This window comes from Parasteatoda tepidariorum, chromosome X1 (assembly GCF_043381705.1).
Source record: "Parasteatoda tepidariorum isolate YZ-2023 chromosome X1, CAS_Ptep_4.0, whole genome shotgun sequence".
Taxonomy (NCBI): Eukaryota; Metazoa; Arthropoda; class Arachnida; order Araneae; family Theridiidae; genus Parasteatoda; species Parasteatoda tepidariorum.
The window spans coordinates 8,299,894-8,312,406 of record NC_092214.1 but is presented as its reverse complement, the minus strand read 5'-3'; the positions used below and the strand labels follow the sequence as shown (position 1 = coordinate 8,312,406).

The window sequence follows — 12,513 nt, the reverse complement described above, 5'->3', positions numbered from 1 at the left end:
CTCTTGATTTTTAAAATGACAAAATAAATGTAGCAGACTGTGTTTATAAATGTAGTCATTCATCAAAAAATAAATAAATATTTAATCTATATATTTTTATATTAAAATATTCATTTTTAATTCTATATCAAAATAGATCAGCTAAAAAAAATTTTTTAAAAAATCTATGCACTCATTGGAATTTTTTTCACAAAATTTCTTAAAAGAAAATCTGATAACGTCAAAGATACTGTAAACATATTATGAGAAAAAAATACCAGTTAATAACTCTAACTAAACTAAACTCAGTGGCGCGACAGCCCATAGAGGGCCAAGGCCTACTGTGCTCATCTCAGTTTTCTTGACCTTGGGCTCTGGTGTGCAGGAGCAGATGTTCAGGTCAGGTGGTCAGCCGAACGCGGAAACCCCCAGTGTTTAGTTCCCAAGCATGCTTGGTACTCATTTATCGACTCACTGAAGGGATGAAAGGCTGAAGTTAATAACTCTACTGCCTCAAATAGATTTTGAAAGGGAAGAATGACACTATATCAGGAAAAATATCTGAATTCATTAGCCCCTTTTCTTCTATTTTTGGCATATTAGGGTAATTTCTTTTTAATATAACCTAAAGCTTTAGAAATATACATCAGCCATTTTAAGAAATCCTGTTGTTTTCTGCAGAATATAGACGTCTTAGGCCAAAATATTAAATTAAAGTAAAGTTATATGCATAAAATGACGAATTTGTCATTATCCTGGGTTGTGAATGCCAGGGCATTGAAGTGTTACCAGAAATTTTTTTTAACTGCTAATACAGTAAGGACGGAAAACAAATATTGACCTAATACCAAGTTTATGTATGATTGTAATATGTTTGGATGTAATCAAAGTTATTTATTTATTTAATGATTGATTATTACAAACAATTTTATTTTGTACATATCAGCAACAAAATTTTTTTTGATTCTATCTACAGTGGATAAAAAGAATTAATTTAATCAATTTATGGTCCATCTAACATAAAGGCTTAAGTTGAGTTACTTACTATTAACTTAAAATGACTGTTTAGATGTTTTATGGAACACATTATTCAGCAAGAGACATGCGAAAGCCTTCGGTCTCGGATTAAATAGTACAGAGATTGGTGTAATTAGGTCCCAGTCGTACATACCTATGTAACTCTACGCAGTATGGAAAATCATTTAATGCTTCCTAATATGGAAGTGAAAGAGGAACAAGATTCTAAAAATAACTCCTCCTTTCAAATATAAATCTAATTATTATTCAATGGTATGTTTTCAGCCTTGAATTCCCAAAATAGAATATCTCTATCATACTCTTTAACAAAGACATTTTATGAAACCGAAAGAGTTTTAATTCTTTTATTAATACAAAAGTATTTATTATTTTTGTATTACATATATATATATATATATATAGTCAAACCCCTCTATAGTGAGCCTTCAAGGGATCGAAATTTTGGTTCACTATAACCGGATGTTCACTATATACGCTACGCAGGCAATTTAACTATGGTTCCCAAACTCCTTCCTTTTAATACACATTATTCAAATAAATGACTGAAAAATATTATGTAGTAGCAAAAAATGTGTTATTTTTCATTACTCTTCGTCTTGCGTACGAAAAAAATTAGTAGGGGAGAGAGGGGTACATTTCAACATGGGGCACCTTTCAACAACTAGAATTTCTGCCTTTTAACAATGCTTAATGATTGGTCAATATGCCAGACAATAAGCTTTAACTATGCATAACTGTTGACATTTAGTTTTAAGCACTTTCTTTTTACCACTGTTCTGTTACTCTGGGGAACATGTTTTAACATTCCAAAAGTAAAAAGACAGTTTTGATTTTAAAACTGTTTATCTACCAGTAATCTTTTAACAAGGTAAGTGATATTTATTCATCTGATAGTTTATTTAATTCTGCTACTAACTGTATTATTCATTAGTTAAAAGTCTTTTTCTAAAGTGGTTGATAATACTTTAACCAAAATGTCTGTACCAGGGGCAGATTTCAACAGAGCTTAGGGGGCACATTTCAACAGTGTTGAAAGGTGCCCCGGGCTTATTATTCTTTTGTGAAGTAATCTTGCAAAAGTCATTAGTCTGCAAAAAGCCCATTAATTACAGTTGTTACATTTAAAATACTCAACTTTTTCTGTAAGGCATTATTCTAAACTTTTTGAAAAACATGTGAATGTGTTCAAGGAAGCATGTTAGCAATAATTTTTTCAATTAATTAAATTTTTTTAAAAGCTTAAAATCAAGATTCCATTAGTTGTATTGTTGCTGAAAATAGAATTTATTAACAAGTAATTTATTCAATAGAATAATTATTTTAAAATTTTATAAAAATATTCAAGAAAACTCGATTTAGAATGAAAATAATTTAATTTTAAGAAAATTGAAAAGTTTACAATGCGATGTAACATTATATTTAATAAAATGCTCAGTCCTGTTATTTTACCTTCTTACAGTTTATAAAAATGGTGCGAACATATAAAAAAAACGCACTAAACCAGAAGTTAGTGAAGAAAACATTGAAAAAGCAATGGAAGCTGTAGGAAATGGTGCATTTTTAAGAGCAGCAGCAGATTTATTTGGAATGGACTTCTCAGCTTGATTTTATAGATTAAAAAAAAGAAAGTCAAATAATTGTTTGGTTGGTGAAACCAAACAATGTACAACTAACACAAAATGATACAGTTTTAAATACGCAAGGCAAAAAGTTTTCGACGTCCAGCAAGAAACCCGGCTTTGTGAATACATAATTACATGTTCAATTCTCAATTATAGTGTAACTTGCAGACAAGTTCGACAACTTGCCAATGATTACGTAAAGCGTTTCAACTCCAAAATTCCAAGTAGCTGGGACGAAAATGAAACGTCTGGAATTTACTGGGTTAAAGGTTTTATAAAGCGTCACCCGCAGCTTACTTTAAGGAAAACCTGAAAACGCCAGCTTCGCAAGAGCTACAGCTTTTAATAAAGAAAATGTTGAAGAATTTTTCAACAATTATGAAAGAGCTCTTACTTCTGGTCATTTTACGGTTGATCAAATACATAACTTGGATGAAACTGGAGTTTTAACAGTTGTTCCAGCTCCGAATGCTGTTGCCAAGCTAGGAGGAGCTCGTTAGGTGAGGTAGGTAGTTTCTGGAGAGCGAGGAAGCATTACCATTGCATGATAATCAACACTTTATTTTGCAGAAAAAGAGGATATTAGTAGTATAGAAAGAAATGACATTAAAATGAAACTGCCTCGACCAAGTTTAAGAGGCAGAACAGCTCGAGCTGTATTTTTCTTGACATTTTCGTAAATTTTGATTTTATTAAAGACAAAATGTAGAAAAAACCTAAACCAATATGTTCATTCATTATTATTATTATTTTATGAATAAAGTTAATTTTCCAAAATGTATGATCTTGTTACGTTCTCTTCGATTGTTGAAAAGTGCCCCCCCCCAGGAGGGGTAGATTTCAACAAAACACATGGTTCACTAAATATGTAAAATTAGGTATTTTGTCTTTGGCTTAGACCTTTGGAAAAAATTGAGAGGTTACCTCAAATATCAATTTAGTAAATAAAAATTAGAGCTTAGATTTTGAAAGCAGTAAAACTTAGAAAATAATTATTTAGCAGAAACTGCTGAAAGGTGCCCCCCTCTCCCCTAATCTTTAGATGATGAGCAATCCTCAACATCAGATATGGAAACACTTCCCGACTCTCAGCTAATTTTTTCTGAATTTCTACCGTTTTACAAACCCGTCTTCCCTGCCATTCGAGCACATGCAAGTAGTCTCATAAAATCATTTAGCAAATTCATCGACATTTGTCCAGATACTGGAAGATTGCGGCTTCTTCGAATACTGAACCACTTCAGTAATGCTCACTCAACATCCTTGTGATCTGCTTTTCTAAATTTTTTTCTGCCATCTTATTTTTTTCATGAGCAGAAATTATTAATTGTCTATTTTTCCATACGTTACAAACTGTAGATTTGGATAGTTTACATTTCCTGAAAATATCAGCTTGATCGCATCCATTTTCAATTTTTCTGATTATGCCCATTTTATCATCAAAGGAGGACGTTTACTGCTCTCTATAGTTAAATTTGAGACACTTGTTTGCATGCTTTTTTTAACTAACTGAGAGCAAAAAGGAGTTGAAATGAGGGCCTTAACACATATTAGTGTCCAACCCTTTAACCAATAATGAATAATTACTCATTCCATCTGACAGATAATGCATTGATCCGGGAGTTCACTATAAACCGCGTTCACTATAGCAGGGTTTGACTGTATATATTTATAATGCAGTACTATTTACTTATTTTTAACATAAATCTATGATTTTAAAAATCATAATGAAGCATATAAATCAATTATTTTTTTTTAAAGTAAAATGTTTTTTAATCATGCTAACCCTGCTTTTTATTTTTATGACATTATCCACAGCAGTTCTTAAGGATAGAATCTTAAGGATTTCTCGTGACTCCACACACTCACAAGTGAGCAATAATTTCAATTTTTAACATAATTAATTGCTATTAGTTTAAAAATAAAACTCCTGATATAAAGAGTCATTAACTGAAATTAGAAAAATTTTGAAACATAAATGAAAGTAAGTTATACCCTAGGAATAGCAACATCTAGTTTACCTGAGCAAGAAACTATAGTATTGCTTACAAATATGGATAAGTAAATTATAATGTAATTCTTCACGTTTCTTCAGTAGCGACATTGTCTATTAAAACAGTAAAAACATTCAGTAGATCATTCTCAATAGAAAAGAGTTCAAAAAATGAAAGGTGAGTATTACTCATCATTGTTCTCAAATATATTTTTAACATCTACAGTTTTGAATATGAACATTCTGCAGTAGTAATGGTTACAAGAACGATAAGAAAAAATTCTTAAAGCAATCACAAAATTTGGCATAGCATCAGAAAAATTGTTTTTGTATAGTGAAGTCGTTTTACAAGAGTATTCACTGTCTTTCTTGAAACTAGAAACCTTGATTCATTGATAGTAACTAAATTTTAAGGTCAGTGAAGGTGACAATAGCAATGTCTTCCTCACAACCCCTACTGGAGAGATTTATTAGTATGCCACAATGACTAGCTGTATAATAAATAACTTTTTCTATTGATTAAGAGATAGAAATAGGAGTGTAATTTGCAAAGAAATTTGATCAACATGGCAATAAAGTGAAGGGAGGAAAAAAAAACTTGTAACTTAAGTACATTAAAAAATTTGGAAATTTTGGCGGCCCTGACTTTTAACGGGCCCGCGTAGTCACCCACTCCTAAGCACGGCCCTAAGTACACATGTATATTTCAAAATATAATACAATATTTCATAAAATATAGTTATTAAAGCATGTATCATTAATCTACATTAAAGACTAACCTCTTCAGAATCCATGATAAAATATATATATATAGCTTTAGAATTAAAATAGACTCAATTTTATTTAAGTAATTTCAAATCTGAAAATCACTCTTCTTTTTTTCCCTCTATTTTCGAAATAAATAAAACAAAGCAATATGTACTTGATCTTGTTTCAGAAATTTAACTAGTCACTAATGCTCCATCATTCTTAGAGAGAAAGAAAAATAAAGAAATAACTTTACTAGCGCGATACTTCTTGCTGGCATCAGAGCCGACAGATTTCTGCTTTTGGTGATGGTCCTACGAGTTTAGGCCACGTTGAGTGATGTGTTGTTTGTGGAAACTTATGATTTGAATGAAACTTATTGCCCTTAACACCATTTCGATGTGAATAGGATAAAGTCTTTAGTGATATACTTCAATATGCAGTGCATATTCCTTTTTGCGATTTCGGTATCTCTTTATATTTGTATAGTTACCGCTGTAGAATTGACATTTGAGTTGCCGGATAACGCTAAACAATGTTACCATGAAGATATTGAGCAAGGAGTTAAATCTACTGTTGAATTTCAAGTAAGTTGAGAAAAAAATATTTGTGTGCTGATCAATTGCGAAAACTTTTTTCGGTGCTCATTTTTATTTCTACCTGTTTTAAAAAAAAATTATATTCAATTAGCGGGTGACAAGGTCAATTAAAAAAATGGGATTTGTTATTGTTTACATTTCATGGTGATAATTTGTTTTGGAAAAGTTTTTTATTATAACTAATGAACTGAAATATAATTATAGCATTTATTAACTAATGGCGGTGCGCAAATAATTAATGTTTGCCAAAATACCACACACATTCAATAAAAGATATCTAAGTGATTTGCTAAATATTGACGCTAAGTCTATAAATTTATCTCTTAGTTATACAGGGCATAGGACCATTTTAACATATTAACTGTTTTATTCAAAGCAATATTTTTTTCGAGTGATTAGTGTTGTATAATCCTTTGTAATTTATATGTAGTTTAGCAATCAGTATATACGCTTATACCCAGTGGTTGAGAGTAACGCACTACCAGAAGCGGCAGTTGCTATTTTATTTCATGGGTTGTCGTGAAGAGTAATTATTTTTTTTTAAAAAAGTGTGATTAGTGCAATACGAGAAAAACAGCTGTTCCTTGTGATTCCTGTCAACTGCTTTCAACGTTACTTTTGTAAAGTAACACAACTAGTTTGTCAAATCCGATTTGTATGTATCTTTCCAGGTCCATCAATTGATGCAAAAAGTTACCTATTTAGAATTAATTAATATAAAAACTTGCTATTTATAAATAATAGCTAATTTGTCACTTCAGACACATTCAAATGCAAATGTACATTCATGAAACATTGTTATTTTTATGAAGAACAGATTTTTCTCTGTAAATTTCGATGTTCATGATCTTAGAGGTAATAAAAAAAAATTAAAAAAACTTTAAACGCGTAAACAAGCAAATATTGAATGATTTCCTAGCATTTCACCAATTAAATATTTCGTGTCGAGAAATGTATAAAAAAAAAAAATTCGGTAAAAAACAATTTAGAAGAAGCAAATTAGTTCATGTAAACATGAATACATATTTCTTAATACAGTGAAACCTTTAGAGAGCGAACACACTGTTTCATTGTAAAATGGTCGTCCTTAGCAGTTACCTCAATTATGCACTTTCAATGATATTGAAGGTGCATAATTTTTCACAAACAATTTTAATTTTAGTCAATGTCATTTTCTTAGTTGCGGAAATACCACTTGTGTTGGAGTCATGAAAACTGAATCAAATAAACTTTAGTGTCAATAAAAATGATCTCTAATGATGTGTAAAAACAAATTTATCAAATATGAATGATTTTTTGTTTAAGTTTACATTTTATTTTTTATCATAAGAATTATTTAACTTAGTTTTTTTCATAATAACTTTTTCCTTATTTAACTTTCAACTCTAAAAGTAAATCATTGATAGTGTCGTCTTTAGTGCACTCTGACTGCAACATATTGTTATAGATATCTCAAAGATCGCCAAAAAGGGCTCTCTAAATAAGAGCCTCACAAAAATATTAGGACATTTTTTTATCTACTTATTTGTTTAGTTAATAGGTTGTTTTGGTATTTTTTCATGTTTCCTTAATTAACCTTTTCTGCATTTGGTGCGAAGGAATGCTCCGTCGCTGGGAGATGTTTTGATGGTCTCTCCTAAAGGTTTTCTTCAATGCAAAGTTTATGGAAAATATTCAGTGCCTCTCAAAAGTGGTCGTGAATAGAGTTCATTTCATAGAAGTAGTCTTTCCTGCAGGATTCACTGTTAAATATCCTGTTAAAATACGTAAATTTTTATTCAAAACCATTCTAAGCAGGAGGCTAAATCAAGTGTTCCAGTTCACCTCCTAAATATAGTGACTACATTTCCAATGTCGTTTGTAGTCACTACATTCTTAAAAAGTTATAGTTACTACACGTGTAATAAAGTAATTGTAGTTAACTATGAAGATAATTTTTTTCTATACTCTATACCCTAATTAAAGATTGGTATAGTTTATTAAAAAAAGTTTCCTAAAATTATACAGTATACACTTACCTTGGTTTTATTATTGACAAACAATTAAATATACTTTTGAACAAACAATTTAAATGTTCTTTTATAGTTATATAAGAAGTTTTTATTTAATTACCAGTGAAATTATTACTGAAGTTTTAAGATTAAAAATATCTTTCAGCATCATCGTGAAAATATGAGTAATAGTGCATGTTTATTTTATTTCTATTCAATTGAACTATTCCAAGAGAACTTGTTTCTCGTGAAAAGGCAGACCTCATGGTCTATATTCTTAGCAGTTTTTTGAACCATAGTTTTTCACATTGGGATTTCTCGACTAGATTTTCAATCTGGATCATGAATGACCTTTGTGGTTTTCTTGCTGCATGTGAAACTTTGCTTAGGTTGTTTCTCTGTTGTGTGTGGTGTACGCTGACCACCTGTTAACCAACTCTGTACCGCCTTATATTGGAATTGTTGTTTGAAATATTTAGTAGTGAAGCATAATTAACAAATATTTTGTTATTGTTATGAGAAAGAATTGTGTTTCATATTAAACTATAGTTAAAATGAACTAACAGATATTTCAGTCTATTAGTAATGGCTCTTATTTATCTAGCCCTCCACAAACAAGTTGTTTGCATTTCTCTTTTTTTTTTTTGTTTAGATTTTCTATTAAAATGTTTTGTCTAGCTGCTTTTTAGCATTTTCTTTCATTCCTTTTTTCTCTTAATATTTTTATAGCATTAATTTTTTGTTTTCTTTTTTTCTTTTGTATTTGCATTTCTCACATTGTTTATTTTTATTGCAATTGATTTTGAAGTTACTTTAAATTTTTTATTTAATTTTTTCCAATACCTTTGGAGCATAATTTAGTTAGCATTTTGATAAGTTGTCACATTTTTTAATTGGCTTAGTTTGATTATATTTTACTTTATTAATTCTAACTACATAGATCAATGAAAAATAGTTTAATAGTTAATTTTGAACAAAAGTATCATGTTCTAAAGTCAAAATTTAAGGTTGTGTTTAGTTTGTTTGATATACTCTGGCAAATTTACTCTGATCACTCTGGTTTCACAAATTTACTCTGATTTACTATGATCACTCTGGCAAATTTTCTAAATAACCTAGCTATTAACATCAATAAGGTCTTTAAGGTTGGTAGAATTTAGTTTGTTTATATGGGAAAAAACTACTCAACTCAAATTTATTATTTGCAATCTGAAGACTTGTTTTCAGATTTACGATTTTTTCACATTGTAAAAGGAGCCGGCCGATGGTCAAGTGGTTAGCGTACCTGACTGCAATGCCAGTGGCTGCCATTTCGAATGTTCAGGGCATGGATGCTCGCCTCCGTGACTTAGGTTCACGGGTGCCCACTGGGTAACGTTAAATGAGTAACACTTCCGGTATCTTCCTAGACGAAGAACGTAAAAGTTCAGTGCCTGCCATTAGGGGGGGAAGAAACATTGTAAAAGGAGCAATTTAGTTAAAGAGGCAAACTTTTAAAAAAGAAAGAAACTGTCTTAAGGAAAAATTCTTAGAGGAATTGAGAAGCTACGTTATAATATTTTATTCTAAAAGAGAAAGTTTAAAATTGATAATAAGAAAAACATTAAAACTGAATTTTTTTTATTTACTAATTTTACTTAAAAAATTGCATTCTCCCCTTAAAACACAAGTTGTTAAAGACATTTTGATAAATTAAATATAACATTTATAACTAAAAAAAATTGCCTAGTACTCATCCAGTATATTTATTTATATCCCTCTATGTTTTTTTAATTCTTGATTTCTTATGCAATCTTGTTATGAATGTCCTTCATATTAAAATTATACACCAATGTTATTTATATTAATTACAATTTAAGTATTCAGTTAAGTTAATTTTTTAATTTGTATGCAAAAAATAGCTACTAAAAAAAAGTGGCTATCAAAAATTTTTCTTCTTGTGGCCACTGGTTGCCACCACATAATTTTTTCAATTTCACCCTTTGCATGTAAAGCCACACACCCCAAGCAGGACCTCTCTCAGATTTATAAAAAAAAAGGGGGAGAGGTGTCTTGCTGGAAGCATCCCAATCTAAAGTATTAGATTTTTTCCAAATTCTCAAAAATAGAAACCTGTTTTAAAAAATTCACAAAATAAGTAAATTTTTCTAAATTTTGTTAAAGCATGACCTTTTGCTGAAAGTTTTCAAATTCTTATATCTCATTTTAAAATTATAACTCTTATCTTACTTAGAAAATTTCATATGCAAAATTATCCTTCCTTTAACCTGATTGTTTTCAATCCTTAATTATTTGTTTTTGTATCTCAATGATGTAACACCATATTGCACAAGGTTTTTAGTTTTATATATCCCTATAATTTTCCTCTAAAATGTTTATTTTTATAAACCATTAGCTATTTAATGTACTGACGTGTTTGACTTGCTTCTAAGTTCTCACAGTTTATTTTCTCCTAATTTTAAGGTTGTGACTGGTGGTAACTATGATGTTGATGCTGTCCTTGAAGCACCTTCTGGCAAAGTCCTTTACCGTGGAATAAAAAAACAGTCTGACAGCTACTCTTGGGTTGCTGACCAAACAGGGGTCTATAAACTCTGTTTCAGCAACGAGTTTTCTACATTTAGTCATAAGTTGGTTTACTTAGATTTTATTGTGGGAGAAGAAAAACCTCTTCCTGGTATTGGTGAACATTTAACTGCAATGACTAAGGTAAGTTATTTAAAAATTGTGTTGTACATTATTCCAAGTAATGTTTTTCTTCTAATTAGTTATTTCCTATTTCAGTTGGAAACATCATCAGCCAATGTGCATGAACATCTTAATACTATCATAGACTACCAAACACATCATCGGTTAATGGAGGCACAAGGGCGAAAACGCGCTGAAGATTTGAATACTCGTGTTATGTATTGGTCCATGGGAGAAACCATTCTTATTATTTGTATTGGTGTTGGACAAGTTATTGTACTGAGAAACTTTTTTAGTGAGAAAAAAGGATCATCTTCATGAGAACTCTTAGTCCTTAAAAATGTTTTATATAGAGGCATACAAACAAGGGTATTGTTTAATAATGTTTCTTCCATGGGAAAAACTAGTTGTGCCTCATGTTTTGTATGCCTTAAAGGATCATCAAAACATTTTGCAAAATCATCGCTCTTCATGCTTATTTTAATTTTGGATTATGTGGTGAAACTAATAAAATTTATTGAACGTATGGATATAGGTCATAAATATAAATTTTTCATTCATATTTGAATAGACTAATATTATCAAAAAAATAGCTTGTTTAAATTCACCTTTTCCCCCCTATATTGTTTTTCTGGTCTCTCTCTCTGCAAAAATAATAATAATTTTTACATTATAAAACGATAAGTGCTTACCAGTCGTGCTTAAAATAAAAGTTAATTTTTAGGAGTAAGATCAATTTTAGTTTGAATTTTAGGTACTCTTCTATTTTTGCTTATTATATTAGCTATTTATATTATATTTCAAATTATCTGACTTGATTTTTTGATTGACATAATAATTATAATCTCTTGAATTTACTTATTATATTTAATGTATTTTTTTTTCTTTTTTGTTCAGATTGTGATACAAAAATAAATGTATTATTTATTTTATTATATGTTCCTGTTTTTCTCCTGAATGGCATTTGTTTATTCGTGAGAAGTTTCTATTTTGTTTGTAAATTTATTTTTTCCAATTTAGTTGAAGTACAAATCCCGTTGTCACAATTCAGATGTTTCTGTTTAAGCTACTCATATCTGTATTCTTTTGTCTTAAATATAAACAAGAACAATTTTCAAAATGAAATAAAGTTACACAAGAAATCTTTGGTTTTCAACAATATCTTTTACATTACTGTAGTTCTTTTTTAAAATTACTTATGAGGAGAATAAGCATGCAATTAAATCATGTTGACTATAAACTTAAATTGCTACCTTCAAATTAAAATTAGTAATTTAATTGAAAATCTAACTGTTTTTAACCTATTAATAATAAACTTCACATTTTTATGTTTACATTGGTAGAAATCCTATATTTTTTACAAATTGGTCGAAAAGTCTATCTTTTACATTGCTAACTTATTTTTTATTGCGAAACATATGTTCATTAATTTTATGAAACCAATAAGTAGAAAAAGCTGTAAAAATACTACTTGTCAGTAGTCAGGAAATAGTGCAACATGAACATAAAAGTGAGTATTGTATATGTAGAAATGATGTTCATGGAGAAACTGAAAATATAGGAAATGTGCTTTTGATCTTACAGATGAAAATGAAATTGTTATGTGAAATAACAGTCCTCACATATTCGTATGGTCAAGTTTCTGTAGGATAATACTTCTCTGTTTACAAGAACGGGACAACTAAGGCCCATCAAGGGCTGTAAACCAGTTATGCCTTGTCATCGGCTATTATTTTGTAATTAAAATGGAAGCAAATAAAAAGATTCTCAATAATCTCTAATAAATTTTAGTTATACTGAATAAAATGAAAGTCCAAGCATAGATGCTTGTGATTCAGGTCGTATAGTAGTATGAC

General features: G+C 29.8%; 2 protein-coding genes across 2 annotated transcripts in view; one reads left to right on the top strand and one right to left on the bottom strand.

Moving 5' to 3' along the window:
• LOC107448371 (UPF0488 protein C8orf33 homolog) overlaps nucleotides 1-5,570 on the bottom strand; it is a 20,474-nt gene extending 14,904 nt beyond the window's left edge. The window contains exon 1 of the mRNA XM_016063536.3: nucleotides 5,412-5,570. Coding sequence (XP_015919022.1) covers nucleotides 5,412-5,426 — 15 coding nt within the window. The 5' untranslated portion in view covers nucleotides 5,427-5,570. The remainder of the gene's footprint in view (nucleotides 1-5,411) is intronic.
• A 74-nt stretch (nucleotides 5,571-5,644) lies between these two features.
• LOC107448370 (transmembrane emp24 domain-containing protein) lies at nucleotides 5,645-11,589 on the top strand. The gene is made up of 3 exons (XM_016063534.3): nucleotides 5,645-5,966; nucleotides 10,433-10,678; nucleotides 10,754-11,589. Exons 1-3 carry the CDS (start codon nucleotides 5,817-5,819, stop codon nucleotides 10,976-10,978), a joined length of 621 nt encoding a protein of 206 aa, XP_015919020.1. The 5' UTR covers nucleotides 5,645-5,816; the 3' UTR covers nucleotides 10,979-11,589.
• Nucleotides 11,590-12,513: the final 924 nt, after the last annotated feature.